Raw genomic sequence first — 25680 nt, forward strand, 5'->3', positions numbered from 1 at the left:
GAGAGGGAGTGATCTCAGGATAAGGACTGAGGGCAGGAGTGGGGGGCGGGGTGGAGCAGTGTTTCTGAAGTCCAGGATCGACCAGGCGGGTAGGGCATGAGTCATAGTGGGCGCCATGCCCAGCTGTGCTCCCTGCAACGACCTCTTTATGCTCCTGGGGGATGGGGGGTAGGAGCAGGACTCCTGGGTTCCAGTTCCTCGTGTTGCCAACCCCACCACATGTCTAGTTCTGTCTAATTTGTGGCCCTGGGACCGTCTGCCCTTCTCCCAGAATCAGTTGGTATTTCTGGATGTCTCTTTCCTGAAGTGAGGGTGGGAGCATTTGGAAATAGATCCAGGGCAGGAGAACATTAATCAGTGATGTCTCTGTGTCTCCTGAGCCTCTCCTTCTCCATTCTCTGTCTCTGTGCCTACCTCAGACAGCAGAATTGGGGGTGCATGTGAGCTGTACCCCTTCCCAATCTAATCAGCTTTCTAGTTTTCATTGCTGGCTCCTTCTCTGTTTCTATATTTAGCACCTTCCTCCCCCTCAAGATGAGAGCAAGACCCAGTGTTGTCCCAGGTCAGAGAAGAGGAGAGGAAACATGCATGTATAATAGCATGAAAGATCGAGGTTAAACCTCAGGAAGAACTTCCCACAGGGGAGCTGCCAGATCTGGCTGTTTATGGTGGCTACAGTGTCTCCTCTTCAGATAGGAGTGTGGTAGCTGTGGCAGAGGGATTACCACACCGATATTCTCAGGCATTTGGGTGGAAGGGATGGGGGAAGGGAGACTGGAGGGAAGGGAAAGAGGAAAGGGAGAGGCTGAGATAAGGGTGGGGGCACCAGTGGTGCCTGAGTGAGGAGGAGACTTGAGAGAAGACATTCCCATTGCCCTGGATTATGGGCAGGCCCCCCCAGGGAACGTTGCCCCCAGGCACCTGGCAGCTCCAGGCAGGATGTATGCTGGGGGAGGTGTGGGGGGCGTGCGGGGACCTGTCTCAGCTACTTCTCGTCACTGGGGCAGCTGGTGGCTTAAACCTTAATCCAGGACACCAGCAAAACAATGGGCCCTGCAAACAGCCTCAGCTCTGAGCCTGGGTGGAGGACGCGCTGGGGAGGCCACCCACACTGGAGAGGAGCAGGGGCTTCTGAAGGAGGGGGCAGTGGAGGGTTCCCTGAGGCCCTCTTCTCTCCTTGGCAAGTTCCTTGCCAAGTCAACAGAGATAGGAAATCCAGGGGATTTCAGACCTCAGCAGAATTCCCAGAGTCTTTTCTCCTCTGGGCTCCTCAGACACCCCCAGTATTGTGGGTCTAAGTGGGAGAGTCCAGGCTATCACCATAGGTGGAAGGAGCTGAGGGGCCATCACTGGACCTCCAGCCCAGTGCAGGAATCCCAGCTGAGACCTTTTAGACTGGGGGTCGTCCAGCTTTTGCTTGACCCTTGCAAGGACAAGAGAGCTCACAACCTCATCCAGGTAGTTTTCCACGTGTATATGTTAGAAAGGTCACCTGGCCTGGAGCTTTGCTCAGCCTCCTTGTATCTCCCACCTGGCTGTGTCCCCTGGGGCTGTATGAACCAAACCTTTTGCCTGTCATATTTTTCTTTAATCTTCCCACCTGATGCAGAAATCCTTAGCATAGCACTGGGCACAGGGCCACCTCCCTGCCACCAGATGTGTGAACAGGAGAGTGGATGGATACGTGAAGGAACTTCTTAGTAGCACTACATTTGAGTGGCAAATTTGAGCTTTCTCCAGCTATTAAATAGGGAAGAAAGGCGAACTTAGTAGTGAAGTGGGAGCTCCTCACCCCAGAACTGGTGGGCTTCTTTTCTTGGTCCCCAGCCCCACCTTTCTGGTGCCAAGGAATGAGGGGTTTGGGGACTCTTGAGGGTGGGGGTGGAGGAGCTTCTTGCCCTCTGAGGGGGTAGGTTAGGCTGCCCAAGGTGGGGGCGTAGGTTGGAGAGCCTCCCTGAGGGAGGCCTCCTGGCTTTTCACTGGGTAGCCTGCCCTTGGCTTCCATCTTCTCCAATTTTCTCTCTGTCTCCCTGTGCACATGTCTCTCTGACACCCTCCTGTTACCACTTTCCCCATCTGTATACAAGCAAGGTACCTGAAGAGAGCTCTTCCTCAGGCACTGTCCATTTTCTCTCCCTTTTGCATACCTGTGTATCCCCAAAACTTTGTCTTCAGACACCTTCTGCCATGTCATCCTGGGGAATCCCAAGTATTCCAGCGGGTCAGCCAGAGGGCAGTGAAGAGGGTCCCCCCAACCCCCCGGCTGCCCCTCCCCACACCCCCTTCCCGACTCAGTTCCGGTGAACCAGCCAGGCCTCTGGGCTGGGCTCCCAAGTCTCAGGAAGTCCCGTTAGTTGTCTGATGTCCAGTCCACTCCGTCATGGCTCCTGGTACCCCACCTGTTCCTGCTGCTGTTCCTGAAGGATGCGTGTCTGGGCCAGTCTGTCTGTGCATGTGTGTGTCTGTATGTCTAGCATGTGCTGTGTATGAGACTGATTATGTGCGACTGTGTGTGTACACGTCTGTGTGTCTATGTAGAGTGTGTGTGTGTGTACTCATCTGTGTGTCTGTGTGTACTCTGCACGTGAGTGTGCTTGTCTGGGTGTTGTAGTGTGTTCTGTGTGTATGAGTGCCCGTGGATGTGTCCGTGTCAGCATATGTGTGTGTGTGTGAGATTTTGCAGTGGCAGGAAAGAGCTCAGACAGCAGCAGGCATCCCCAGGGAGGACAGCTGTGTGTCCAGTGCCTGGCATATAGTAGGAGCTCAATGAATGTTTATTGAACTGAACTGAACCAACACCTGGCTCGCTGCAGTGAATTATTTCCCTGTAGGCAGAGCCATCACGAGGGGATTGAGCGGGAATAAAGAGGAAAGAAGCTGTTGGGCTGATGAGGATGAGAGAGGATTCAAGGGCTGAGGAGGAGGTCAGGGGCAGAGGAGGGTGCCTGGGACCCCAGGGCCCAGTGGACCTCCTCCAGCCCCTCTCAGGTACTCTGGGTTGCAGGAGGCAGTGTGCAGACTTTCGGAGTGTGGGCGACACGGCCACTCAGCCCTGTCTCCCTGTGCTCCCACAGCTGCCACTGGGCCCGAGAGATGGGTGCTCTCCTGGGCGCCCTGTCCCCTGGCACGGGCCGAGGACACTGCTGCTGCACAAAAGTCTCCAGGATGGCTTTGGCTTCACCTTGCGTCACTTCATTGTGTACCCGCCCGAGTCCGCTGTGCACTGCAGCCTGAAGGTATGCCCAGCTTGCCCACTGCCCTGGCCCATCCTGAGGAAGCCTTGGTGGGGGAGGGGAGATTGCTTTGCACTGTGTCCTCCCTCCAAAGTCCTTCTGTGGCCTGGGGAGGATGGTCACAGAGCGGAGGGTTCAGCCTTGGCTAGGTCATTTGCGTCTTCTCAGGAGAAGGGGCAGTGTGGCTGGTTCAGCACAGGGAACCTAGAGATGGGGCAGCCAGACTGTTCACCTACACCCCAGCTCTTGGTCTCTGGATGGTGAACAACCTTTTCGGAGATATGGTGTCATGAGATCCCTTATCCACTGGCTGCTTCTCAACTGGGTTTGTTGCTCCCTCCCAGCCTGAGCTCTGTGAGTCCATCCTAACACTCCTCTGGGACCCCTCCGGAAGTGCCCCCACGCCCTTGCTGGCCTCAGCTCTGTGTGCTGGAAAGAGCCCTGGGCTGGGATGGAGACCTGGCTTCTGCCCCTGGTACAACTCCTAACTCACTATGGATCTCTGGGCTCCATTTGTCCAGAGGGCATTTCTCTACTTGACCCTAAGGATCCTTCCAGCCCTCATGAATGTCAGGTTCTCTGAGTCCAGGAACCAGGCTGCTTAGCCCAACCCACAGTGTGGGGAGGGGTCCTGGCAGTGAAACTCGGGTGCAGGAAGACATGAGGAGCCCTAGGCAGGAGCCACAACTCCCTAGGAGGGCCCTGCTCCCATTCTCCTCTCTCTCCCAGCAGGAGAGGAGACGGATTTATTTTGGAGTCAATGAACCCCATTCCCCCGTTCCCCCAGGGCTAGGACCAGCCTGCACAACTGTTTGGGGACTCTCCCTTGAGGAGCCTGGTTCCACTTGCCAGAGAACTGTGGCACTGGATTTTACTGCCTGTATCTGTTTGCTTGCATGGCTCTTTGTGGGCACATGTGCACGCACGTGTATGCTGGTCATGTACATCTATGTGTGTGTATCTAGATGGGTGCATATTGGTGTCTGTAAATACACATCGTGTCCAGGCTGTGCAACTCTCCTCGCCATGTCTGAATTGGGGGGCCTGCATAAACTATGCTCACTGGCGGCGGCTGTGCTTCTGGGTATAAATGGGGCTGACGGTGTATGGGAGGGGCGCTGCCCCACCCTTGTCGCCCAAGGACACGAGCCCCCTAATTTGCTGGAATCTCCTCTTTCCTTCCAACCTTCCCCAGAATGCCCCTCCTTCCTGGCCCCTGCAAACTTCTCTCAAGGGTCCCTGCTGAGGGGTAACTGGGGCAAAAGCAGCCTGAGTGGTCTAGGCTGGGTAGTGGACCTGGCTCACACGGGGGCATTGGAAGACCCCAGGGCAGGGAAGATCAGGGACAGGCTTCATCCCCTTTCCAGAACCTGCCCAGGACTGAGAGCCTGCAGGGAGCTCAGCCGTCTGAAGGTATCTGTGCCTCTGCCACCCGCTCGCTCTGCTGTCAGCTCATATCAGCGGCCATATACCCCACATGGGAGGGCGGGGGGGGGGGCGATTATCCAGCAGTGCGCACTGACCTTCCTGTTCTGGCTGGCATGCCAGAGAGTCCTGGAATCAAGCCATGGCACTGCTACTGAGTCTGTGAGTGGCCCTGGACAAGTCACACCCTATCATCTATAAAATGCATGCTCTGTGGAGTACGCTAGACAAGATGACACAAAGGTCCCATCCTGCTCTCCAGTGCCACATCCTGGAGAGACACAAGGAGAGTCGTGTCTCTCTCCTTTCTCTCATTTCTATTTGCTCTTCAATCCACTACCCTTCCCCTCACTCACAAGGATGATCCCAGGGGTCTCCCTAATGGGTCTCATTGACATGATTTCTTCGCCCTGCATCTAGGTGCCAGAATCCTCTTCCCTAACTGCTATTTTCACATCCACTCTCTCCCACTCATAAACCTTCACTGGCTCCCTCTTTCTCCCCTTTCAAACTTGAATGCTTTAATCTGACTTCTGTGGCTTGCTGGTGTTGATTTTCTTTCTCCTTCAGCTCAGCCGAGCCAGTCCTACATACGCTTGCTTATTTCCAACACCAAACGCACCCCAGAACGCCTTCTCCCAGGCCTAATATCCCCTCCCCCAGAGGGAGGCTAATCAGGCCTTCCCCTCCCATTCTCTACTAACCGATAGCTACTGTTTGCACTTGTCATGCCTGCTTATCTATGTCCGTCTGGGTCCTCTCTCTGTTACTGTGTTTGGTTCGAGCTCCCCAAGGGAAAGGGTCGTGGGTCCGCCATTGGGGGCTTTCAGATGGCTGAGATGCTGATGTGGTGGGATCAGCAGGCATGAGAGAGAGCTCATGTCATTGGGGAACCATGCCTGGGACTTGATGTCCCCATAGACACCCCTCCTGCCCCCTCTGGGTGCTCAGCTAGTTGAAGGAAGATAAGAGGGGAGGCTGTTGGGTGGCGGAGCGTGAAGGGGCCCGCCCAAGTGGGGCTGGGCCTCCCCCTGTGCTGCTGAGGGCTGGACTGAGGGTCCACACCCATCTCTGTCCCTTGCAGGATGAAGAGAATGGAGGAAGAGCAGGAGGTAAGGAGTGGTGGGGGGTGGGCCCCTGGAGCTGGGGCTGAGCTGGGACTCATTTTCCAGCTTCTGTTTCTCTCCCTCTCCCCTAAGTCAGCCTGGATTTTGCTGTACCCCCACCCTTGACCGTTGTCCCCGTCTTTGCTCTTCTCTGTGTGGCCACTCTGGACATCTGCTCACTCCCTCTACCTTCCGTTTCTCTTCTCATGTTTGTCTCCCTCTGGTCCTGTCCATTCCACACTAGGGGTGGCATTCTGGGGAGCAGATGGATTTCTAAGACCTGGCCCCTGCCCTGGAGTTACTCCCAGCCGAGACTGAGGCGCACGCAGGGGCTACAGGGCCTGGGGGTGTTGGTGGGGTGCAGCTGATCACGGAGTATCCTTGGGGACAGAGACACTAGGGTTGTGTTGGTCATAAGGGGTAGGGGGACCTGAGGTCTTTATCTTTTCAGATGTGAGTCTAACTTTCCTGGCCATCCCAAAGGGCCTTCCCCCCACCCCGCCCCGGCTCCCAGGCTCCCTGCATTGAAAACAAGGCAGAATTTGAACAGGCAGCCTTCCTTCGCTGCCACTGGGAAGCCATGGAGACACTGTCTTCCTGAGGCCCCATTGCAGAGGCCAGTGGTGAAGGAGGAGCCGGCTGACCTAGAACAGGCCCATTCTTCGGTGGAGACAGGAGCAGAGGAGTACTGCTGGGGGATATACAATGTGGTTTTGGAGGTGTGGGTGTTGGGTGTCTGAGCTTCAGGGCCTTTCTTCAGTTCCCCCAGGTCGGCAGGTATAGACATTCTCTGCGTTTGGGGATGTTTCTCCCTGCGATGTATCTTTAGGGATTGATATAGACTCTTTTATGGCACCCTTTCCTTTGTCTTGTGACTGTGTGTGTGTGTCCGTCCCACTAGACAGGGAGCTAGGAAGGGGAAGAAAGAGCCGTGTCTCTCCGTCCTTTTTAGTCTACTTTCTAGCACATGCTGGGATGCAGGAGGCATAGGAACAACTCTGTGTCCGGGTAGGTTTTCGTCCACTTAGCTTTTCATTCTCCCAGGAGCGTGTTCTCCTGTCTGTCTCTGTGCCCTGTGGACGTGTGGGTCTGTGTTTGTGTCTGTGTGAGTGTGAGCATTCTCTGAGTGTGTGTCCTCTGTGTGTGTAGCTGTGCATGGGTGTGACCTTCAGCAGCCCCCCCCAGCTAACCTGGCTGATGCTCAGCAGGACCCTCCCCTCGGCACCGCCTGGAGCCCATGGATACCATCTTTGTCAAGAATGTGAAGGATGAGGGCCCTGCCCATAGGGCAGGGCTGCGCACAGGTGAGCTGTCCCAGTTACCAGGCTCATTGCGTCCCTCTGGGGCTCTTCTCCTTACCCTCTGGGATTCTTGGATCCAGGTGTTTGGGAGGCTCCTGCCTCCCCACTGTCATCCATACTGGATACAAGGGTTCTCAGGTGGGGCTACTGACACCCCTTGGCCTGCTCACATGTGGCCCTGCCCCTTGTCTCCAGGAGACCGGCTGGTGAAGGTGAATGGGGAGAGCGTCATTGGGAAGACCTACTCCCAGGTCATAGCTTTGATCCAGAACAGGTGAGCGCACCCTGCTTTTCTTCTCCCATAATAGCTCCTGCCCGCTCAGAGTCCCTATACACCCCACCCACTTGGCCCTGGGGGTACCCTGGCGACAAGGATCCCTGTTCTCCCAGACCCTGTTGCCTCAGCTGGGCCTGACCCTCTGCCCTGTCTCTATAGCGATGACACTCTGGAGCTCTCCATCATGCCCAAGGACGAGGACATCCTCCAGCTGGTGAGTCCTGCCCTGCTGTCTGAAGTAGAGGACCCTTGGGATCTGGGGGCCAGGTACAGCCTTTCTCCTTGGGTGTCCCTCCTGCATCAGCCCTTCCGGGAGGCAGAGAAGAGAGTGGAGGGGGCAACACCAGCTCAGAATTGCCCAATCATGGATGCCAGGCCCATCCCTGGGCTGGGGCTGGTTGTTGCTTCATTCAGGACTGCTCTGTGTTGGGGGAGGGGGAGGTGCTGGCCTTGGCAGGCAGGATTCCTGCCAGGGTATCTGGAAAGAGGGTGGCCCAGCGGGCCCTGCCAGACTGGCACATTCTTGTTGATTCCCGTGAGACGCCTGTTCCCTGCACCCCCTCCCTGCCTGGCCCAGAGTGAGTGTCTCCTGTAGCTGCTGTGTTCACACACACACAGCCTACCCCACCTCACCGCACTGTCGTGTGCCCGCATTCACAACACACCTCGCACCACTCGACACATAAGCCAAACACGCCAGACACCCAGCCATACAACATAACCCTGCAGCACACCTTCATCTAGCACACTATACACTGCAGTGCGTGATGCGCACATAGTACACCCCACAGATCACACACACACACACACACACACACACACACACCCTTGGTGCTGCACACCGGCACCCACTGCCACACAAATTCCTTCAAACATCACAGCATACCACGGTCCTCAGCATCTCCGTTCCCCACAACACGACACATACAGTGTGTCACCACACACACACTCGGACTTCTCACCGTCACCACGTGAACACTCACTGACGTCACAAACGCTCGGTGTTGTCACATGTCTGCCCGCAAGCATCACAGCATGCGCCAGCCCAACACGGGCATAAGCACCCGTGTCACGGTGACCAAAGCTCGCACAACCCTGATGCACACGCCACGTGCCCCTCCCCCCACAGGTACTTCAGCACACCTAGTACTCAGCACACAGCAGATACACGGACATTGCGTGCCACGTACCCTGCCCTCACATGTGTACCTGTTTACCCCACACACGCATGCGCAAACGCACATGCTCTCTCTCTGGGCCCACCTCCCAGCCCTGACCCAGAGCCCAGGGCAGTCCTCTCTGCCCAGTGAGTTCCCTGGTCTCATGGGTTCCAGCCAGATGCCAGCTTGCTTGCCCCCAGTGGCACTGCCCCCCAGGAGAGGGCTAAAGGCCAAGCCCAGGAGGCCCTGAGAGCCGCTGTGCTAGCTTTTGCCCTGCATGTGTTCTCATAATCACTGTAATCATAGTGCCCTGCTTGGCGCCATGCCCCTCTGGGAACCTCCACCCCCTGACCTCAATTGTCTCCTTGCTTTTCCTGGGGAGGGGGAGGCAAGGATGGGGGTCCAGAGAGGTGGATGGCTCCCTTCAGGGCTCACAGGCCCTGCCCATACACCTCCCACCCCCCAGGCTGAGGGGAGGCAGGCTATGGGAGGAGGTGACAGGGCAGGACCTAGGGCCTGTCCCCCTGCCCCTGCTTCAGCTGGAGGGGGCATGGGGTGGAGAGGGCAGCAGCCTGGAGCTCTGCTACCCAGGCTCGGGTTGGCCGCTCCAGATGTCAGCATCTGGGGGCCTCCGCTGCCCCCGCCCCATCCCCAACAGGCCAGAGGGTGGGGCCCAGGCATTCCTGTGGTTGGGAGCCAAGGCTGGAGGCCAATGGGGCCGCGGCAGCTGCTGACGCCACCGCCGACGCAGCGAGGCCCCTCCACACCCATCCTTTCCTCCCTCCTCCTCCCGCTGGCCGAGAGAGCTGGTGGGGGCCGAGGGCAGCCGCAGGGAGGGTGGACTGGCAGGGGGGACGGAGGCCGGGCGGATGCAGTGGTGGGGGGGTTTTAGCGGGGGTGGGAGGAGAGCTGCTGTGATGCGGAAAGCCCGCGGAGCCGGCAGGATGGCAGGAGGGAGAGGTATGTGGAGTGTCCCTGGCCCGGGCATATCAGTCCGATGGGGGCCGAGTGTGCAGGGGTGTGGTTTAGCTCTTCCTCGTCACAGGATATGTGTTCCTGGGACTGGAGGTATAGTTATTTGTGTGTGTATATTTCATTGTGTTTTACTATGTTTGTGTGAGTGTGTCTCTGGGTGTGTATTTTCCTGTATCTCCTGTGGTGTCGTGTGAGCATGTGTGTGTGTGTGTGTGTGTGTGTGTGTTTGGTTTCACCCTCCCACCCTTTGATACTGCCCCCTGAGGTAGGCACCCCCTATCCTGGGCAGCCCATCAAGGGCCAGGCTAGGGCAGGGCCACAAGGCCGCTGTTCCTGGGGGCTGCCTCCTTTTTTGGCCTGCCTGGGTGCTGGCCCTGTCAGTCCTCAGCAATGCAGCGTCAGACTCAGCTCCCAGCGCCAAATTCCAGGCCTCTGGTGGCTGAAGATGGCCCAAGTCCCCTCAGCTAGTCTGGCCCCTCCCCCAAGCCTGTCCCAGAGGGAGCAGAAGATGGGCTAGTCTATTCCTCCTAAGCCCAGTGGCCCAGGAGCCAGGCCCCCAGCTCTCCATCCAGCGGCTGGTGGGATGGCTGGGCTTTCCAGGCCCCACCTGCACCCCCAATCCAGGACACACCCCTTAGCCGGCTTCCTTCTCTGTCATCTGCCACCTTGACTGGTCTCTGGTGGGGTTTCCCAGCTCTGCCCGAAGGGCTGTGGGCACTGATGGACGTAAGGAAGCGGGGTGGCTGCTGACGCCAGCATGTGGGGAGGACCCCAGAAAACAGATGTTGGAATGTTTGTGGCTAAAGGCAGTCCTTGTCATAAGTCTTAGAGAAATCCTGGCTCTTTCTCCTGTGTGTGTGTGTGTGTGTGTGTGAGTGTGTGTGTGTGTGAGAGAGAGAGAGAGAGAGAGAGACAGACAGACAGAGACAGAGAGAGAGAGAGACAGAGAGAGAGAGAGACTCTCAAAGGCCTCTTATTTCTTTGCCCTCCTCCCCCACCTTAGGAGCTTGCCCTCCTCCCCCACCCACTCAGGACTCCCCCTGCTCGGTCTTCTCTTTTTAGTCCCTTTCTGGTGTCCTAAACTCCCAGGGCTGCTATAGCCTGACCCGGGGGACCTGTCCAACCCCACTCAATTCCCTCTGTCTCCGGCCAGGCCTACTCCCAGGACGCCTACCTGAAGGGGAACGAGCCGTATTCTGGAGAGGCCCGGAGCATCCCAGAGCCTCCCGCAATCTGCTACCCTCGCAAGACCTATGCCCCGCCGGCCCGGGTCTCCACCTGGGCCTCTATGGTGCCTGAGCCCCTCTCAGCACTGCCCAGTGACCCTCGGAGTCCTGCTGCCTGGAGTGACCCAGGGCCCCGAGTCCCATCCACTGCCCGCGCCCATCCAGACAACCCTTCCTTGGGGATGAGCCAGCCCCGCCCCAGCCCTGGTGCCTTCCCCCATCTCCCCTTGGAGCCCCGGACACCCCGTGCCTTCCCAGAGCCTGGCAGCCGGGTGCCCCCTAGCAGACTGGAGTGCCAGCAGGCCTTGTCACACTGGCTGTCAAACCAGGTACCCCGCAGGGCGGGGGAGAGACGGTGCCCCGCCATGCCCCCTCGGGCCCGCAGTGCCTCCCAAGACCGGTTGGAGGACGTGACTGCCCATCGCCCGTGGCCCTGCTCCACCTCCCAGGGTGCCTTGAGCCAGCTAGGCCAGGAGGGCTGGCACCGAGCTCGCTCAGACGACTACCTGAGCCGGGCCACCCGCTCAGCTGAGGCACTGGAGCCAGGGGCACTGGTGTCACCCCGCTTTGAGCGCTGTGGCTGGGCTTCCCAGCGTCCATCTGCCCACAATCCTGGCTGCCCATCCAGAGACCTGCCCGGGCCCCAGGCCCCACCCCCGCCTGGTCTGCAAGGACTGGATGACATCGGGTACATTGGGTACCGGAGCTATAGCCCATCATTCCAGCGCCGGACTGGACTCCTGCATGCACTCTCCTTCCGGGACTCACCCTTTGGGGGGCTGCCCACCTTCAACTTGGCCCAGTCTTCTACACCATTCCTACCGGAGGCCTCTGAACCACCCAGAGTTTTCCGGCCAGAACCCAGCACCCGGGCACTGGAGCCTCGCACCGAGGATCGTCGTGATGAGGTGGTCCTAAGGCAGAAGCCTCCAACGGGCCGCAAGGTCCAGCTGCCCCCTGTAAGACAGATGAACCTTGGGTTTGGTGACGAGTACCCAGAGCCAGAAACCAGTGGGCGAAGGGAACGCCTGGGAAGGAAGGTGGTCCCTTTGGCCACTACTGAAGACTCTCTGGCTTCCATCCCCTTCATTGGTGAGTGATACGCAAGGGGCAGTCTTAGGAGACTTGGTTGTCTGTGCCTCGTTGTACCCCACCCACCTGTCACCAGGGGCAAAACTCTGGGTTGAGTGCTGACGGGATCAACTTGTTTCTCTGTCCATCCATCCGTCCATCCATTCATCCATCCATCCTTCATTTTTCCTTCCTCCCTTTTATCAGTCTTTTCTTTCACCCTTTCTTTCATCCTTTCTTCTATCCTTCCTTTGTTCCTGTCACTCTTTGTTCTTCCCATCCATCCATCCATTCATCCATCCATCCTTCCATCCATCCAGCAAATATTTGTGTTACGCACTGTGCTAGGCCCTCCTGAAGTACATGGTCCAACGGGGACAGACTATCAGCAAGAGCAATCCAATGGGATGGGTGTGTGATGGGAATAGAGGGAGTTCTAGGAGATAGAGAAGGGCCACATAGTCTAGACTGGGGCATGGTGGCCAAGGAGAGAATCTTGGAGAAAGGAGATTTTGGCTAAGTCTTAAAGGACGAGAAGGAGTTAGCTAGAGGCAGAATGTTCAGGGAGAGAGACTAGAATATGCAAAGACTTTAAAGTGAAAGAGGCAAGATACCCTTCCAAGTCATCAGAATGGGTCTGGAGGGGCCTTGTCAGATTCTGGGGAGTTTGGACTTTAGCCCGAGAGCAGAAGGAATGCTGAAGGCTTGCTGCTTCTAGAATAGATGTTGGACAAGAGAGAGGTAAGAGATTGGAGAGGCTGGGTGATTTCCAGGTTTTGGGCCTAGCTGGAGGGTGCTGCCTCACCTCCATTTGGGAATGAGAGGGAGTGGGGCAGGAAAATGTTTAGTGTTTGCTGAATATAAGCACCTGTGAGGGAGCAGGATGGGCTGGGTTGGGCCTAGGGGCTTGGGAGGAAGATAAGATGCAAGTTCATGGAACTGGGAGCCAGAGAGATGGTAACTGGAGCTGAGAGTGGTGAGCTCACCGTAGGGTAGCCACGGGAGTGAGAGAGAGGAGACCCAGCCCTGGCCTCCCCCAGCCTTCAGTCTGAGTGGGCAGACACAGCCTCAGTAACCTCCCTGTCTGAAGGGGACGTAAAGTCTTTATTTTCAAAACACTCCTAGACTGAAGGGAAAATCGCCCCTACTCTTAATGAGCCCCAGCTGATGCAAGACATAGTCTTTATCTTCAAGGAGCTCCCAGTCTGGTGGGGGAGACACAGTCCCTGCCCTCAGGAGCCCGGTCTAAGGACGATGGCTCAACCCCACACCGGGGTGCCCTCAGTGTGATGGGGGAGGCAGCGACCAAGCCTGTATGACCATAGTCTGGTTGGTGAGACACCCTTGGCTGTGGGCATGTTGCCAGAAGGGCCCTGGAAGACGTGAGGGATCTTGGGGATGCGGTCTGGGCCTGGAGGAAGGGTGGGGGTGGGGGCAGACAGGTTCAGCTTTCGGCCACCTTTACCCACCACTTCCTCCACTGGAACAGATGAGCCCACCAGCCCCAGCATTGACCTGCAAGCCAAGCACGTCCCCGCCTCTGCCGTGGTCTCCAGCGCCATGAACTCAGCCCCTGTCCTGGGCACTAGCCCCTCCTCCCCAACCTTCACCTTTGCCCTCGGCCGCCATTACTCCCAGGACTGCAGTGAGTGCTCCCCACACTCCCAGCCCCCTCCTCCCCCTTGCTGCCTGGTCCCCACAGTCTCTGTCAGGCCTGCTACCGGATGTTTGGCCTCTTCTGACTGGCTTCAGCTCCTCCTGGGGCCCCAAAGGGAGAGTTACCTCCTGCCCTGCCCAGGTGGGGGGGCCCCAAGGAAGCCCCTGACCTGGGACCCCACTGATCCTGTGGCCCAATGTGGGTGGTTTTGCAGGCAGCATCAAGGCCGGCCGCCGCTCCTCCTACCTGCTGGCCATCACCACAGAACGCTCCAAGTCCTGCGATGACGGGCTCAACACCTTCCGGGAAGAAGGCAGGGCTCTGCGGTGAGGACGGGGGAGGGACCGTCACAGCCACCTTGACTGGGCTGTGTCAGGGCTCCCAGCCCTGGGGTCCTCTACACACCAGGGCAGGGAGCTCTCTCCCTGGAAGGCCTCTGAGCCTTGGGACTTGGGGCGGGAGTGGGGGGTGTCCTAGCTATGCTTGCTACATCCCTCACTCTCGGTCCTTGCTCCCCAGGCGCCTGCCAAACCGAGTACCCAGCTTGCGGATGCTTCGAAGCTTCTTCACTGATGGGGTGAGTGGCATGTGTGTGCGGGCCAGGGTGTCTGTGTGCTGGGGAGGACCCTTGGTGTAGGGTCCAGGCCTATGGCCTCTGTGGGCTTCTGTTTCCTGTCCACTCCTTTCTCCCTGCGCTCGCTCACCCTCATGTCAACCACGTGACCCACCCTCCTCTGTGGGCTCTGTCATCACTTCAAGACACTATGCACCCACCCAGCCAAGGCCTTCGGATTTGTCATTCCTTTGTCTAGAATGCCCTCCCACCCCAGCCACATGACTCACGTTTTTACTTGCTTCAGGTTTTTTTTTAGGCCTTCCTTGAAATTTCAGCCACCGCCCCTGACATTTCATGCCTTTCTTTGCCACTTTATGTTTTTCTCCTGTGCACTTCTCATGTCCTATAATTTATACAGCCATCTCTTCCCTGCCTGTCCCCAGGTAAAATGTAAACTCCATGAGGACAGGGATTTCATTTGGTTTGTTCCCTGCTTGATCTCTGTGGGTACCTAAGACAGGGTCTGCACCAGGGAGGCACTGGGTCAGTGTTTGCATGGTATTTTCAGGGGACAGGGACACCAGACTGTAGGGGCACACAGAATTGAGAATGATGAAGAAACTAGAGTTTCCAGCCTCAGGACCTGGGAGACATAGGGTCAATTCTGAAATGGTCTCAACTCTTTGATTATGGACAGATTGGAAAAAGCCATCTTGATTTCAAACTCTAGACATCTTTAGTTCATTTAACACCTTGTTGATATTGTCACCTGGCTTATTCCTTATAACTTCCTCTGCTTACTTAACTCTCCCTTGACATGTCACCTCTGTGGCTAGAGTCCTGTTGACACTATCACTTCCTCAGTTTAACTCTTTGTGGACATGACTACCTGCTCCATTAACTCAGTCTTTGTTGATGTTCCTACTTCCTGTTTATTTAACTCTCTGTTGACACAATCACTTCCTCTGTTTCCTTAATTCCTTCAAGTCTATAAAATTAAGAGAGGCTCCAGACTGGCTTCTCTGGTCTGCAGGTCAGAGCCTTCCTTTCTGGCTTCCCAGCACATAGTCCCATGACCTCACCATAAGTGGTTCAGAGAGGGCAAGCAAGTCCCATGAGGCCACACAGCATAGTAGAGCATAGCACAGGCATACATCAGGCCTGTGTGTCTGTGAGTGGTCCATGGGGTTCCTGAGATACTGGCACTTTGAGAGCCACCTTAAACTATCCTCTTGTCTTGCTGTAGTCCTTGGATAGCTGGGGAACTTCCGAAGATGCTGACGTCCCTTCTAAGCGACACTCAACCTCTGACCTCTCAGATGCGACCTTCAGCGATATCAGGAGGGAAGGCTGGTTGTATTATAAGCAGGTCCTCACCAAGAAGGGGAAGGTAAGCTGGCTGGAGGAATGAGGTGAAGGTGGATTGAAGCTGAATCCAGCAGAACTCTCCAGCTTCTCATCCCACAGCCTCTGGAGCCAAAAAACCAGAATTGGTTGAGGCTGTAGCATGAGGGGTGGAGGCTAGATGCTAGGAAGAACTTCCTGAGGGACCTAAAGAACCCATGAAAAAGAGGTTAACCAGAGAGGTGGTCTGTGCTGTGGGATGGATCTGATCAAGTTGTGCTTGGAATTCTGACAAAACCATCCCACAGTGACCCTTAGTGGGAAGATCACCCCAAAACTGGCCACTGGGGCTCATGGAAAATGAGTGAACAAGGGCAGGGCAGTTTTCTTTGGGGAACTGAGGCCAGTCTTTTCAAGGCCAGCAAAGGTTTTAGTCTTTATCCTAAGGCCAACTGAAAGCCCCTCAGGCCTCTTTCATGTGGCTTCCTGGGGAGTGAATTAGGAGGGCCAAAGTGGAGGCAAGAAGACCAGTTAAGAGCCACCACAGAGATCCAGGTGAGAGACGAAGGGGGCTTGGGCCTGGGGGTGGAGGGGTTGGGGGAAACAATCAGCGTCCGAGGTGGGAGAAGGTGAGGCCCCTGGTCCATGGAATATGAACTTCAGGTTTCAGGCAAACACCATGTCTGAGGTGGAAGGAGGAGAGGCAGCCCCATTGCTGTCCGTCCAAGCAATCCAGGCAAAGCTGAGCAGAGCGGTTGGCATAACTTGGGCTTGTCTCTTTTTTTTTTTTTTTTTTAAAGATTTTTATTGGGGAAGGGGAACAGGACTTTAATGGGGAACAGTGTGTACTTCCACGACTTTTTTCCAAGTCAAGTTGTTGTCCTTTCAATCTTAGTTGTGGAGGGTGCTGTTCAGCTTCAAGTTGTTGTCCTTTCAGTCTTAGTTGTGGAAGGCACAGCTCAGCTCCAGGTCCAGTTTCCGTTGTTAGTTGCAGGGGGCGCTGCCCACCATCCTTTGTGGGAGTCGAACCGGCAACCTTGTGGTTAAGAGGATTCACTCCAACCAACTGAGCCATTCAGGAGCTCAGCGGCAGCTCAGCTCAAGGTGCCATGTTCAATCTTAGTTGCAGGGGGCGCTGCCCACCATCCCTTGCGGGAGTCAAGGAATCAAACTGGCAGCCTTGTGGTTGAGAGCCCACTGGCCCATGTGGGAATCGAACTGCCAGCCTTCGGAGTTAGGAGCATGGAGCTCTAACTGCCTGAGCCACCGGGCCGGCTGCCTTGGGCTTGTCTCTTGACCATCATGAATTGCTGGGGAAGCTCAGGTGACTCCCCTGCTTATATCTCAGTTTCCTCATCTGTAAATGGAGCTAAAAATAATCCGTAGCTCATATGCCTGTTGCTGAGGATTAAATAAGACGATCTAAGCAAAAGGGTTTACCCAGTGCCTGGCATGGGGTCGGGGCGGGGGCGTTGCTATCCTGCTTATTGCTATTTGAATTTTCTACCCTGCCTTCTATGGGTTGTGTACCTGGAAAGAACATAAACTTTAAAGTCAGATAGACTTGGAATTCCTGCCAAGCCATTTATCAAGCATAAGGCTTTGGGCAACTCCCTTAACTTTTGAGCCCCACTTTTCTTATCTGTAAGATGGGGACAGTGTTATTCTACTGCAAGGGCTGAGGGTCCAGAGCTGAGACGTGTCATCCAGGCAGGACTGGCACTCATCCATGCCCCCATCCAATGTGTGGATAATGACTAAGGGCCTGGCCTGCCCCGATTCTCAGTTGAGGTTCTGGGGATTTCGTGGTGAGGGAGCCAGGCCAGTCCTGCCCTGCTGGGTTCCTGATGAGCAGAAATAGCTCAGGTTGTGTAACAGTTACCAGTGCTTAACTGTTATGATGGAGGCATCCAGGCAGCAGCGTATAGTAGGTGAGATACGAATGATGTGTGAGACGCCACAAAGCTGGCAGGGAGGGGAGTGGTCTGACAGGAGATGGCCTCCTTGATATCTGGGAGAAAGGGAGAGAGGAGGGGCTAGATGGCCGAGAGCCACGGCAAGAGGTGGAAGCCAAAGTGGGGCGTTGGGGGCCTGTTCAACGGGCAAGCCTTGGCAGGATTTAAATGGGGAAGGGGTAAGATGTGTATGATGTGTATGAGTCCAGGAGTCAAGTGACAGGAAGAAACAACACATTACCACTGCTGTTTGTCCAGGTGAGCGAGGGTTGGGGCCCCGACTAAGATTGTGGCATGGGGCTGAGGGGAGGGGACAAGTTAGAGATACTCAAGGGAAAGGAAGACCTGGGCTTGCTGATGGCTGGGAGGTGAGGGAGGATGGGGAAGGCGACGCTGGTTCCTGGGATTCCAGCTTGGGCTGTGGGTAGTGGTTGGTGGGACCCTGCCCAGAGCCATAGGCACTAGAGGGGCAGGTTTGGGGAGAGGAAGCCAAGAGGTTTCTTTGGGGCCTTGTGGAGTCTGAGGGTGGCAGTGTCCTAGGGACACAGACTCCAAGCATGTGGCACTCAGGAGGGAGGCCTGCCGGGGAGGGCATTTGTCCATTAGGATGTCATAGTCACCTGCAGCCAAGGTGGGGGAGCACAGAGGGAGAGGGCAAGAGACAGACTGTGCCTTAAGAGGAAGTAGGGGATGATGGCCAAGGAGGAGAGCCAGCAAGATGGCAGTCGACCAGGAGGGAGACTTAGGAGCGGCAGCATGGGCCAGCTGTGTGGCTGAGGAGGGGGAGCCAGGTGTAGACAGACCCTTCCAGCCCAACATTTGAGCCCCTTGGAAGGCCTGTGAGAACGGGAGACAGCCTGTCCCCTAGCTCTAGGTGGCCCCTGGCAGCCCAGCTGCAGTATCTCCTGGGCAGGGAGAGGAGCTGGCTCCTTCCTACTCACTGACCAGTTCTGGACAATAGGGGCTTCCATTCCCATACATGCCAGAACCCAGTTTCGCTCATCCCCTCCTCAGTTCCAAGGTCTGGGAGTTAGAAGAGGTGTTCTCAGCTTCAGGCCCTTGGTCTGCCCAGGCTCCTGGTTGCCAGACAGATGTTGTCTGCTCCCACAAGTCCAGCTTCTCCTGGGTGTCCCCTCCACCCCAGTCTCTTTCAGAGACATTGATTGTCAGGTGGGGGAGGGCAGTGTGTGTGTGTGTGTGTGTGTGTGTGTGTGTGACACGTCCCTGCAGCCACAGACCCAGCATTTGAGCTGGGTGCAACCTTGGAGACCAACTAGTGTACCTTTCATTTTACCAACAGGGAACACGGATGCCAGGGGAGGGGGCTTGACTTGTCCAAGTTCACCTAGATGGTTCAGTCTCAAAGGGGCACCCTTGTCACCACCTCAGGGGAAGGTCCCACCGACCACCACCCACAGCCCACATTAAAATTCTCCCGGAGGGCCCTGCTGTCTCCTGTTCCAGACGATGCTGCCCAGGTCCCCAGGACTGTGATGGGCATGGCTCACAGCCAGCCATGGCTGTGTTCACCTGCTAGCCATGCAGTTTCTTCACTGGTTTGCTCTGAAGGCAGAGGCTCATACTGGGTGTGGAGTAGTAGGTGGGCCACCAGCCAGAGGGAAGGAGCCCTGAGTCTGAGATAGAGCCCCTGCCCTCAGGGTGCTCCGAGGATGATTCTTCCATTTATTCAGTAAATATTGATGAACACCTACTGTGGGCCTCTGGAGGTCTAGGCTCTTGAATGTGGATCTGAGAGGACAGACAAGCTTTCTGCCCTCCGGATCTTACCACATATTGGAGAATTCCACAATCAGCATCGCCTGAGATTGCAGCAAGCATGCAGGGAAAATGAATAGGGTGATGTGATTGCCTTTAAGTTGGGAGGACAGGGGAAGCTGCCTGTAGAGAAAAAATAGTTAGAGAAGGCCTCGCTGAGGAGGCGATATTGGTGGAGCTCAGACCTGACAGGTAGAAATGGGCAGCCACATAAAGAAGTAAGAAAAGGGGCTCCGGGCAGAAGGAACAGCAAGTGCAAAGGCCCCAAGAAAGGACAGGCTTGGCTTGTTTACTGTAGAAGGCCCCCGTGGCTTGACATAGTGAGGAAAAGGGAAGGAGAGAAGATAAATTGGCAGAGGAAGGGGCCAGATCACAAAGCCCTTAGATTTAATTCCAGAGGCAGTGGGAACCCATGAGAAGGTGTTAGATGGGAGAGACATGATCTCTTTTACATTTTAATGAAAACGATGGCTGCAGCTGCTGGGCGGAGAATAGATTGCAAGAGGCATGAGTGGAGACTGTGCAGTTGTCCAGGCAAGAGGTGTCCATGGCGTGGACAAAGTGGTAGCAGGAAAGATGAACGAACACAGGTGATATTTGGAAAGTTGGGACTTCCTGATTGGTGGGTTGGATGTCAAGGGTGAGCAAAAGGGCGGAGTCAAGGTCAACTTTCAGGTTTCTGGGCAACTGGGTGGATTTACTGATCTGGGAAAGATGGGGGCGGACGTTGGAGAACAGGGTTGATGGTGAGAATCAAGTGCCCCATAGCGAGCAGTGCCTGTGGGCCATGCAAGTGGAGACGCTGCACAGGGAGCAGGAGGTACAGGACGGGCTTGGGGGAGATGCTGGACCAGTGCTACATCAGCAGATGGATGACATCATGGGGGGGAGGCATGCCGGGTGAAAGGAGCCCAGGACAAGTTGTGGAGCTCGCCATCCTTTAGGGCAGAGCCCTACCCTCAGCTCTATTAACATTTGGGACCAGATGATTCTGCGTGGGGGACTGTCCTGGGCATTGGGGGCTGCTTCACAGCATTCTTGGCCTCCATCTACTAGATGCCATAGCACTTCCCCAGGTGTGATAACTAAAACTGTCTCCAGACAAATGTCCCCTAGGCGCGATTCACCCAGGTGGAGAACCCCTGGTGTAGAAGATATGGAGGGAAGGAAACCAGTGGAGGAGGCTGAGAAAGAGCCAGTGAAAGAAGGAGGAAAACCAGGGCCCGTGGGGTCCCAGAGGTCCAGAGAGGATTTGAAGAGGGAAGGCACAGCCAGGTGCTGCAGAGAGGTTGAGAAAAGGGCTGAGAAGGGCCAGGAAGCGTCCACAGGCTTTGGCAACACTGTCAGCCCGGGTGACCTTGTGAATGGCTTCCTGAGAAGGTTTGCTGCGTAGAGTTTTGAGTGAGAGGCAAAAAAGCGGCCCGTTTTGTTGTGAAGGGGAGCATATGTGGACGAGGAATGGCTTTCTAAGGATTTTATGTGAGGTGGCTCATGCTGGGTGGGTCCCGCCTGCCCCCTCCCAGCCCCCCTGGTTCTCTGGGGCACTGCCAACACCAGATGAGTGTTGATGCTAGTATTTAAAGATGCTAATCTTTAAAGGGAAGGTTGTGGACCCTGGGGGGGGGGGGACTGAGAATGATGGGTAGGGGTTTCTAGGCAGGTGAGAGGCTGAGAGAGTTGTGAGACTACGGGCAGGAGGCTGCCCCAGGTTCCAGCAGGAGTGGAACAGGGGTGCTCCTGGTAGCCAGTGGGGTGGGGTCCCCACTACTGTCCACTGTCTAAAAGATTTGAGTGCCCCCCAGGCTCTGGGGGCAGGGAGGACAGGACTGGCCTCTCACACGCTCTCCCTCCTATTTCTCCCCTCTCCCCCTGTCTCCCTGCAGAAAGCGGGCAGTGGCCTGCGCCAGTGGAAGCGCGTGTACGCTGCGCTGCGGGCGCGCTCCCTCTCGCTGAGCAAGGAGCGGCGGGAGCCCGGGCCAGCGGCGGCAGGGGCGGCGGCCGCCGTCGCAGGTGAGGACGAGGCGGCGCCCGTCTGCATCGGCTCCTGCCTGGTGGACATCTCCTACAGCGAGACCAAGAGGAGGCACGTGTTCCGGCTGACCACCGCTGACTTCTGTGAATATCTCTTTCAGGCTGAGGACCGGGATGACATGCTGGGCTGGATCAGAGCGATCCGCGAGAACAGCAGGGCCGAGGGCGAGGTGAGGGCCCCGCCCAGCCCCGGGAGGGCCAGGGTGGCCAGGGTGGGGCCCAGGGCCACCTCTCACCTGTGGTGGACCTCCCTTCACAGCTCTGAGCCTCAGTTCCCTCTTCTGTAAAATGGGCTAATAGGAGTCCACCTTGCAACAGTACCCACCTACGGTTTGGTGTGACAAGGAAATGCACAGTGGCTCCCAAAGCACCTGGCATCCTTAGTGTGCCATGACCGGCAGTAACAATAATATCTGTAGGAATAACAGTAATTATTATTATTGTTATGACTGCTTTGGGCACACCATGGCACACAAAGGTCAGCTCCAGGCCAGCCTCAGCCTCTTGCTGCAGGTTGGGGGTGTGTGTCTGCTATGCAGTGTATTGCAGAATGAGATGCCCCTGTGCCAGAACTGTGGCTGGCCCTTCTGATAGGCCTGGCCTGTGTGCAGGGACATGAACACATTGACCTTGGGAGGAGGCCAAGAGGCTTGGCCTTTGGCAGCAGGCAGCTGGGGTGGAGCCAAGGCTTTGGCAGGGACGTTGGGAGAATTTAAAAATGACGCCCCTTCCTGGGCAGCTGCATACCAGGGGCCTGGGCTGGGGTTTCCACCTCCATTCACCCCGTCCTTGGCCTAGTGCCCTCATGAAAGTACTTCGGCACACCTGCACAAAGTTATGTAGGGGTCCTGGGCGTGGGGCCTGATCCAGGTGTGCATCTGCTCTGGCCACAGGGAGAGGGACACTAGTGCACAGCCTCAGGCCACAGGCCCTCTTGCTGAGGATATAGCCTCTCACTGAACCAGGCTCTGCCCCCAGGACATTGTTTTTTTTCCGCTGCAAGGAGGAAAGTACCTGGAATCTCGTCTCTTGCTTTGGAAGGCCTGGCTGGCTGTTCCCAGCAGAGAATGGTCACAGATCCCAAGTCACTTTCATTATAGCAAATAGCTGTCCCTCATGGGGCACTTCCCCTGTGCCTTGGCAGGACTATGACGACTGCTGGGTGCATAATTCTGCACCCCAACACTGAGGTTGCCATGTTACTGCTGAGGAGACTGAGGCTCAGAGAGGTTAAGTGGATTACCCCAGGTCACACAGCTGGTGGGGTGCTTGGAAGTCGAACCCTGGTCTTTCTCGCTCCAGGGTCTGTACCCTCCAGCTGTTAGATGGAGGAAAGGGGAGGGAAGCCCAAGGGATGAGCCCTGGAGTGGACTGGCTGTGGGCACTGACAGCATCTGCTCTCTTCCCTTTCCTCCAGGACCCCGGCTGTGCCAACCAAGCTCTGATCAGCAAGAAGCTTAATGATTACCGAAAAGTGAGGTGAGGCCCAGCCCTCATGGAGCAGTCCTGGCCATGTAGTGGGGGGCACTCTGGGCAAAGGTTGTCCTTCTGCTTCACTTCCAGACTAGAGGGCAGCCCCTGGGTGGCAGGGGCCTTGAGGCCTCCAGTCTCAGAAGGGTGTGGAGGGTTTGCCTCAGGGATGGAGGGGAGGTCCAAAGTGGGGGAGGCTAGGGCAGGTGGCATGCTGGGTCACCCAGATGAAGACTCCTCTTCTCCCCATCTTCCTGCACAGCCATGGCTCTGGGCCTAAAGCTGATTCCTCCCCAAAAGGCTCTCGTGGCCTGGGGGGCCTCAAGTCTGAGTTCCTCAAACAGAGTGCTGCACGTGGCCTCCGGACTCAGGAGCAGCCTGCAGGAAGCAAAGGTAGGAGGAGGTGGCTGCTAAGGGGGTGACGTGCTTGCAAGTGGAGGGTGGGAGTTAAGCCTGTGGGTCTGAATGGGAGGGGAGGGCCTGTGAGTGTATGTGCACGTGTGTGTGTGTGTGTGTGTGTGTGTGTGTGTGTGTGTGTGTGTGCCTGTGAAGATCTGGGGCTCTCAGGGTCACAGGTCACAGAGCCTGCTATCCCTCCACGACAGCCCTGCTGGGTGGTCACCCAGTCTCTGCTGTGTCCCTTCAGAGGCAACAGGCTTGCCCTCTCTGGAGGCAGCCTTTTCCATCTACACACACTTTTGGCTGCTAGAAAGTTATTTTAGCTGTACCAGAATCCATGGCTTTCACCCTGTTGTGTTAGCCCTGGAGGCCACACAGAAGTCCCTACATTACTCCGAGGCTGCTCTCCTCTGGGGTGAACACCCTCATCCCTCAGCCTTCACACGTGGGACATAACTTCCCATCTGCCCCCAGCGTCCCAGTGGCTTCTCTGACAGAGTCCCCACCTGTCCAAACACGTGTGGATGTGGCGGGTGAGTGCGGCTGCTTGGCTGCTGCCCCTCCTCAGGCCCAGCTCACCCTGGCGCCCTCTGCTCCCCATCCCAGATGACAGTGTTGCTGCCCCCAAAAGCCCCTGGGGCATCAACATCATCAAGAAGAACAAGAAAGCAGCCCCCAGAGCATTTGGGGTCCGGCTGGAGGAGTGCCAGCCAGCCACAGAGAACCAGGTGCGTCCCCACAATGCTGCAAAGCAGGCAGGGCACCGGGAGGCCAAGACACAGATGTCAGAGCTGCAAGGGACTTTGGAAGCAGCTGTCCAACTGTCGTGCAGACACAGCTGGGGAAGCCCAGGGAGGGAGCACGGAGCTGAGGCAGAGCCCACAATCCCTGACCCCCGGCTAATGCCCCTTCTCGGACCAGGGCAAGGTAACCCCCAGATTGGAGGCAGTGAGGACCTTTTGGCCCCTCATAGGGTTCCTGGCAGCAGCTGGGCCTTGTATTGCCCCCATCTTGGCCTCCCCACCTCCTCTGGCCCACTGGTTGCCCTCACACTCTCTAACACCCATACCCTGCCTGTGTCTCCAGCGCGTCCCCCAGATTGTGGCTGCGTGCTGTCGCATTGTGGAGGCACGTGGGCTGGAGTCCACAGGCATTTACCGAGTGCCGGGCAACAATGCAGTGGTGTCCAGCCTGCAGGAGCAGCTCAACCGTGGGCCCAGTGACATCAACCCGCAGGATGAGGTGGGTGCAGCTGGAGGTCTGTGGGGAGGGCCCAGGGGGTGTGCATGTCTATTGTGTTCATTGCACCCTGACATGTGTGTGGCACTGGGCCAGGGCACCAAGATGGGCAAGACGGGACCTACCCTTGCACACCAGCCCTGGGGGTGGCATCACCCCCTTGAGGCTGAACAGATACATGCAGTATGGTTTATGAATCCCTGGGGCAGAGTCTCAAGGACAACAGTTTTGGGCCTTAAGGATGAGTAGAGTTCACTAAAAGCCAGTAAAAGCCGGGTAAGGGCATTGCAGGCAGTGGGATTGGCCTGGGCAAAGACGTAGACTCTGAAGGCTTGCCAGTAGTCAACACACCTTCTCTGTATAAGGCCAGGTTGCAAAGCAGGCAGGGAACCGGGTTACCATATAATCTCTGTTGCATACCTTCTTCCTCTTTCTCCTCTTCTTCCTCCTACTCCTTTGTTTTCACAATCCTTTAAAAATGTAAAATTCATTCTTAGCTCAAGGGCCATGCAAAAACAGCTGCTGGGTGGTTTTGGCCTATGGGCCATGGTTGTGGACCACTGGCTTAGAAGAAGGGAAGTAGATGGTGTTTTCTGGAGCAGCCAGAAATTTGGGGGGCTGCAACATGGGAAGAGACTGATCAGATGAGACCAGCTTGTGAAGGGATATGACAGCCACACTTAGGAGTTTTCAGCAGAGCCAGTGTTTCTAACGGTGTTTTCCAGAATCTTAAGTTTCCACAGATGTGCTGTGGGAGACCAGGGCCGGGTCACGACCCCCATCCTTGCTTGAACTAGAGCAACCCCTCTCTGTTGGATTTTCATGGACAGTTTTATCTGACAAAAGGGGTTCTGCTGAAAAAGAAGTTTTAGAAAACAACAGATCTGGGCGGTGAAGTCCCATGAGTCACATACATGTGATACGTGACAGTCTTCCTGCCCTGGAAAAGGGAGTGGGGAGAGAAGACAAGTATGTGTGAAATCGTGGGCAAGGGAAAAGGCTGGTCTCTCATCAAGGACCAGATTGTGTGATGAGGGAGGAGAGGACGGCTAAGGGCTGGAGCAGATGGGAGTCTCGAGTGTTGGAATCTTCAAAGGATGAATAGGAGGTGGCAGCTGGACAAGAAGGCAGTCTAGGCACGGCATGATGGCATTTTCCAAAATCCCAGAGAAAGCTCTGAGTGTCAGGACAGAGAAAGGACCCACCTCCTGGGCTTGGCAGTGGGGAGGGTGAGGGCCAGGGCCGGAGACAGAAGAGATTTTCATGACTCCACTATTGCCTTTGACCTTGATCTAATGGACAATAGGGAGGCTCTTCAGCTAGAGAGGCATCAATGAGAATGGGGTTTGAGAAAGAGTAGTGCTTTATCTTAGACCTAATGGATATGACTGAGGAAGGCCCAGCGCAGGGCATCCAGGAAAGAAATTACGGATGTATTGGAAGTGTAAGGGACCAGGAGGGTTCAGTGGTCCCAGGGGA

The 25680-nt window shown here is 56.3% G+C and overlaps 1 protein-coding gene across 11 annotated transcripts in view; it reads left to right on the forward strand.

Annotated features, from left to right (window-relative positions):
- The window catches only part of ARHGAP23 (Rho GTPase activating protein 23), a 74907-nt gene that overhangs the window by 28548 nt on the left and 20679 nt on the right, over positions 1-25680 (forward strand). For 4 of the 11 annotated variants that reach the window (XM_081028853.1, XM_081028849.1, XM_081028850.1 and 1 more), the window contains exons 2-16: positions 3075-3236; positions 5743-5770; positions 6970-7068; positions 7261-7339; positions 7502-7556; positions 10631-11795; positions 13264-13419; positions 13646-13757; positions 13951-14008; positions 15234-15377; positions 20946-21263; positions 22511-22572; positions 22826-22956; positions 23569-23690; positions 24049-24204. In XM_081028853.1, the coding sequence (XP_080884979.1) occupies positions 3075-3236; positions 5743-5770; positions 6970-7068; positions 7261-7339; positions 7502-7556; positions 10631-11795; positions 13264-13419; positions 13646-13757; positions 13951-14008; positions 15234-15377; positions 20946-21263; positions 22511-22572; positions 22826-22956; positions 23569-23690; positions 24049-24204 (2847 nt within the window). Of the gene's footprint in view, positions 1-3074; positions 3237-5742; positions 5771-6913; positions 7069-7260; positions 7340-7501; positions 7557-9406; positions 9571-10630; positions 11796-13263; positions 13420-13645; positions 13758-13950; positions 14009-15233; positions 15378-20945; positions 21264-22510; positions 22573-22825; positions 22957-23568; positions 23691-24048; positions 24205-25680 lie in introns of those variants that run through there. The other 7 variants (XM_081028852.1, XM_081028851.1, XM_081028855.1 and 4 more) reach the window with 6 other exon arrangements.

Source organism: Rhinolophus hipposideros, assembly GCF_964194185.1.
Source record: "Rhinolophus hipposideros genome assembly, chromosome: 20".
NCBI lineage: Eukaryota > Metazoa > Chordata > Mammalia > Chiroptera > Rhinolophidae > Rhinolophus > Rhinolophus hipposideros.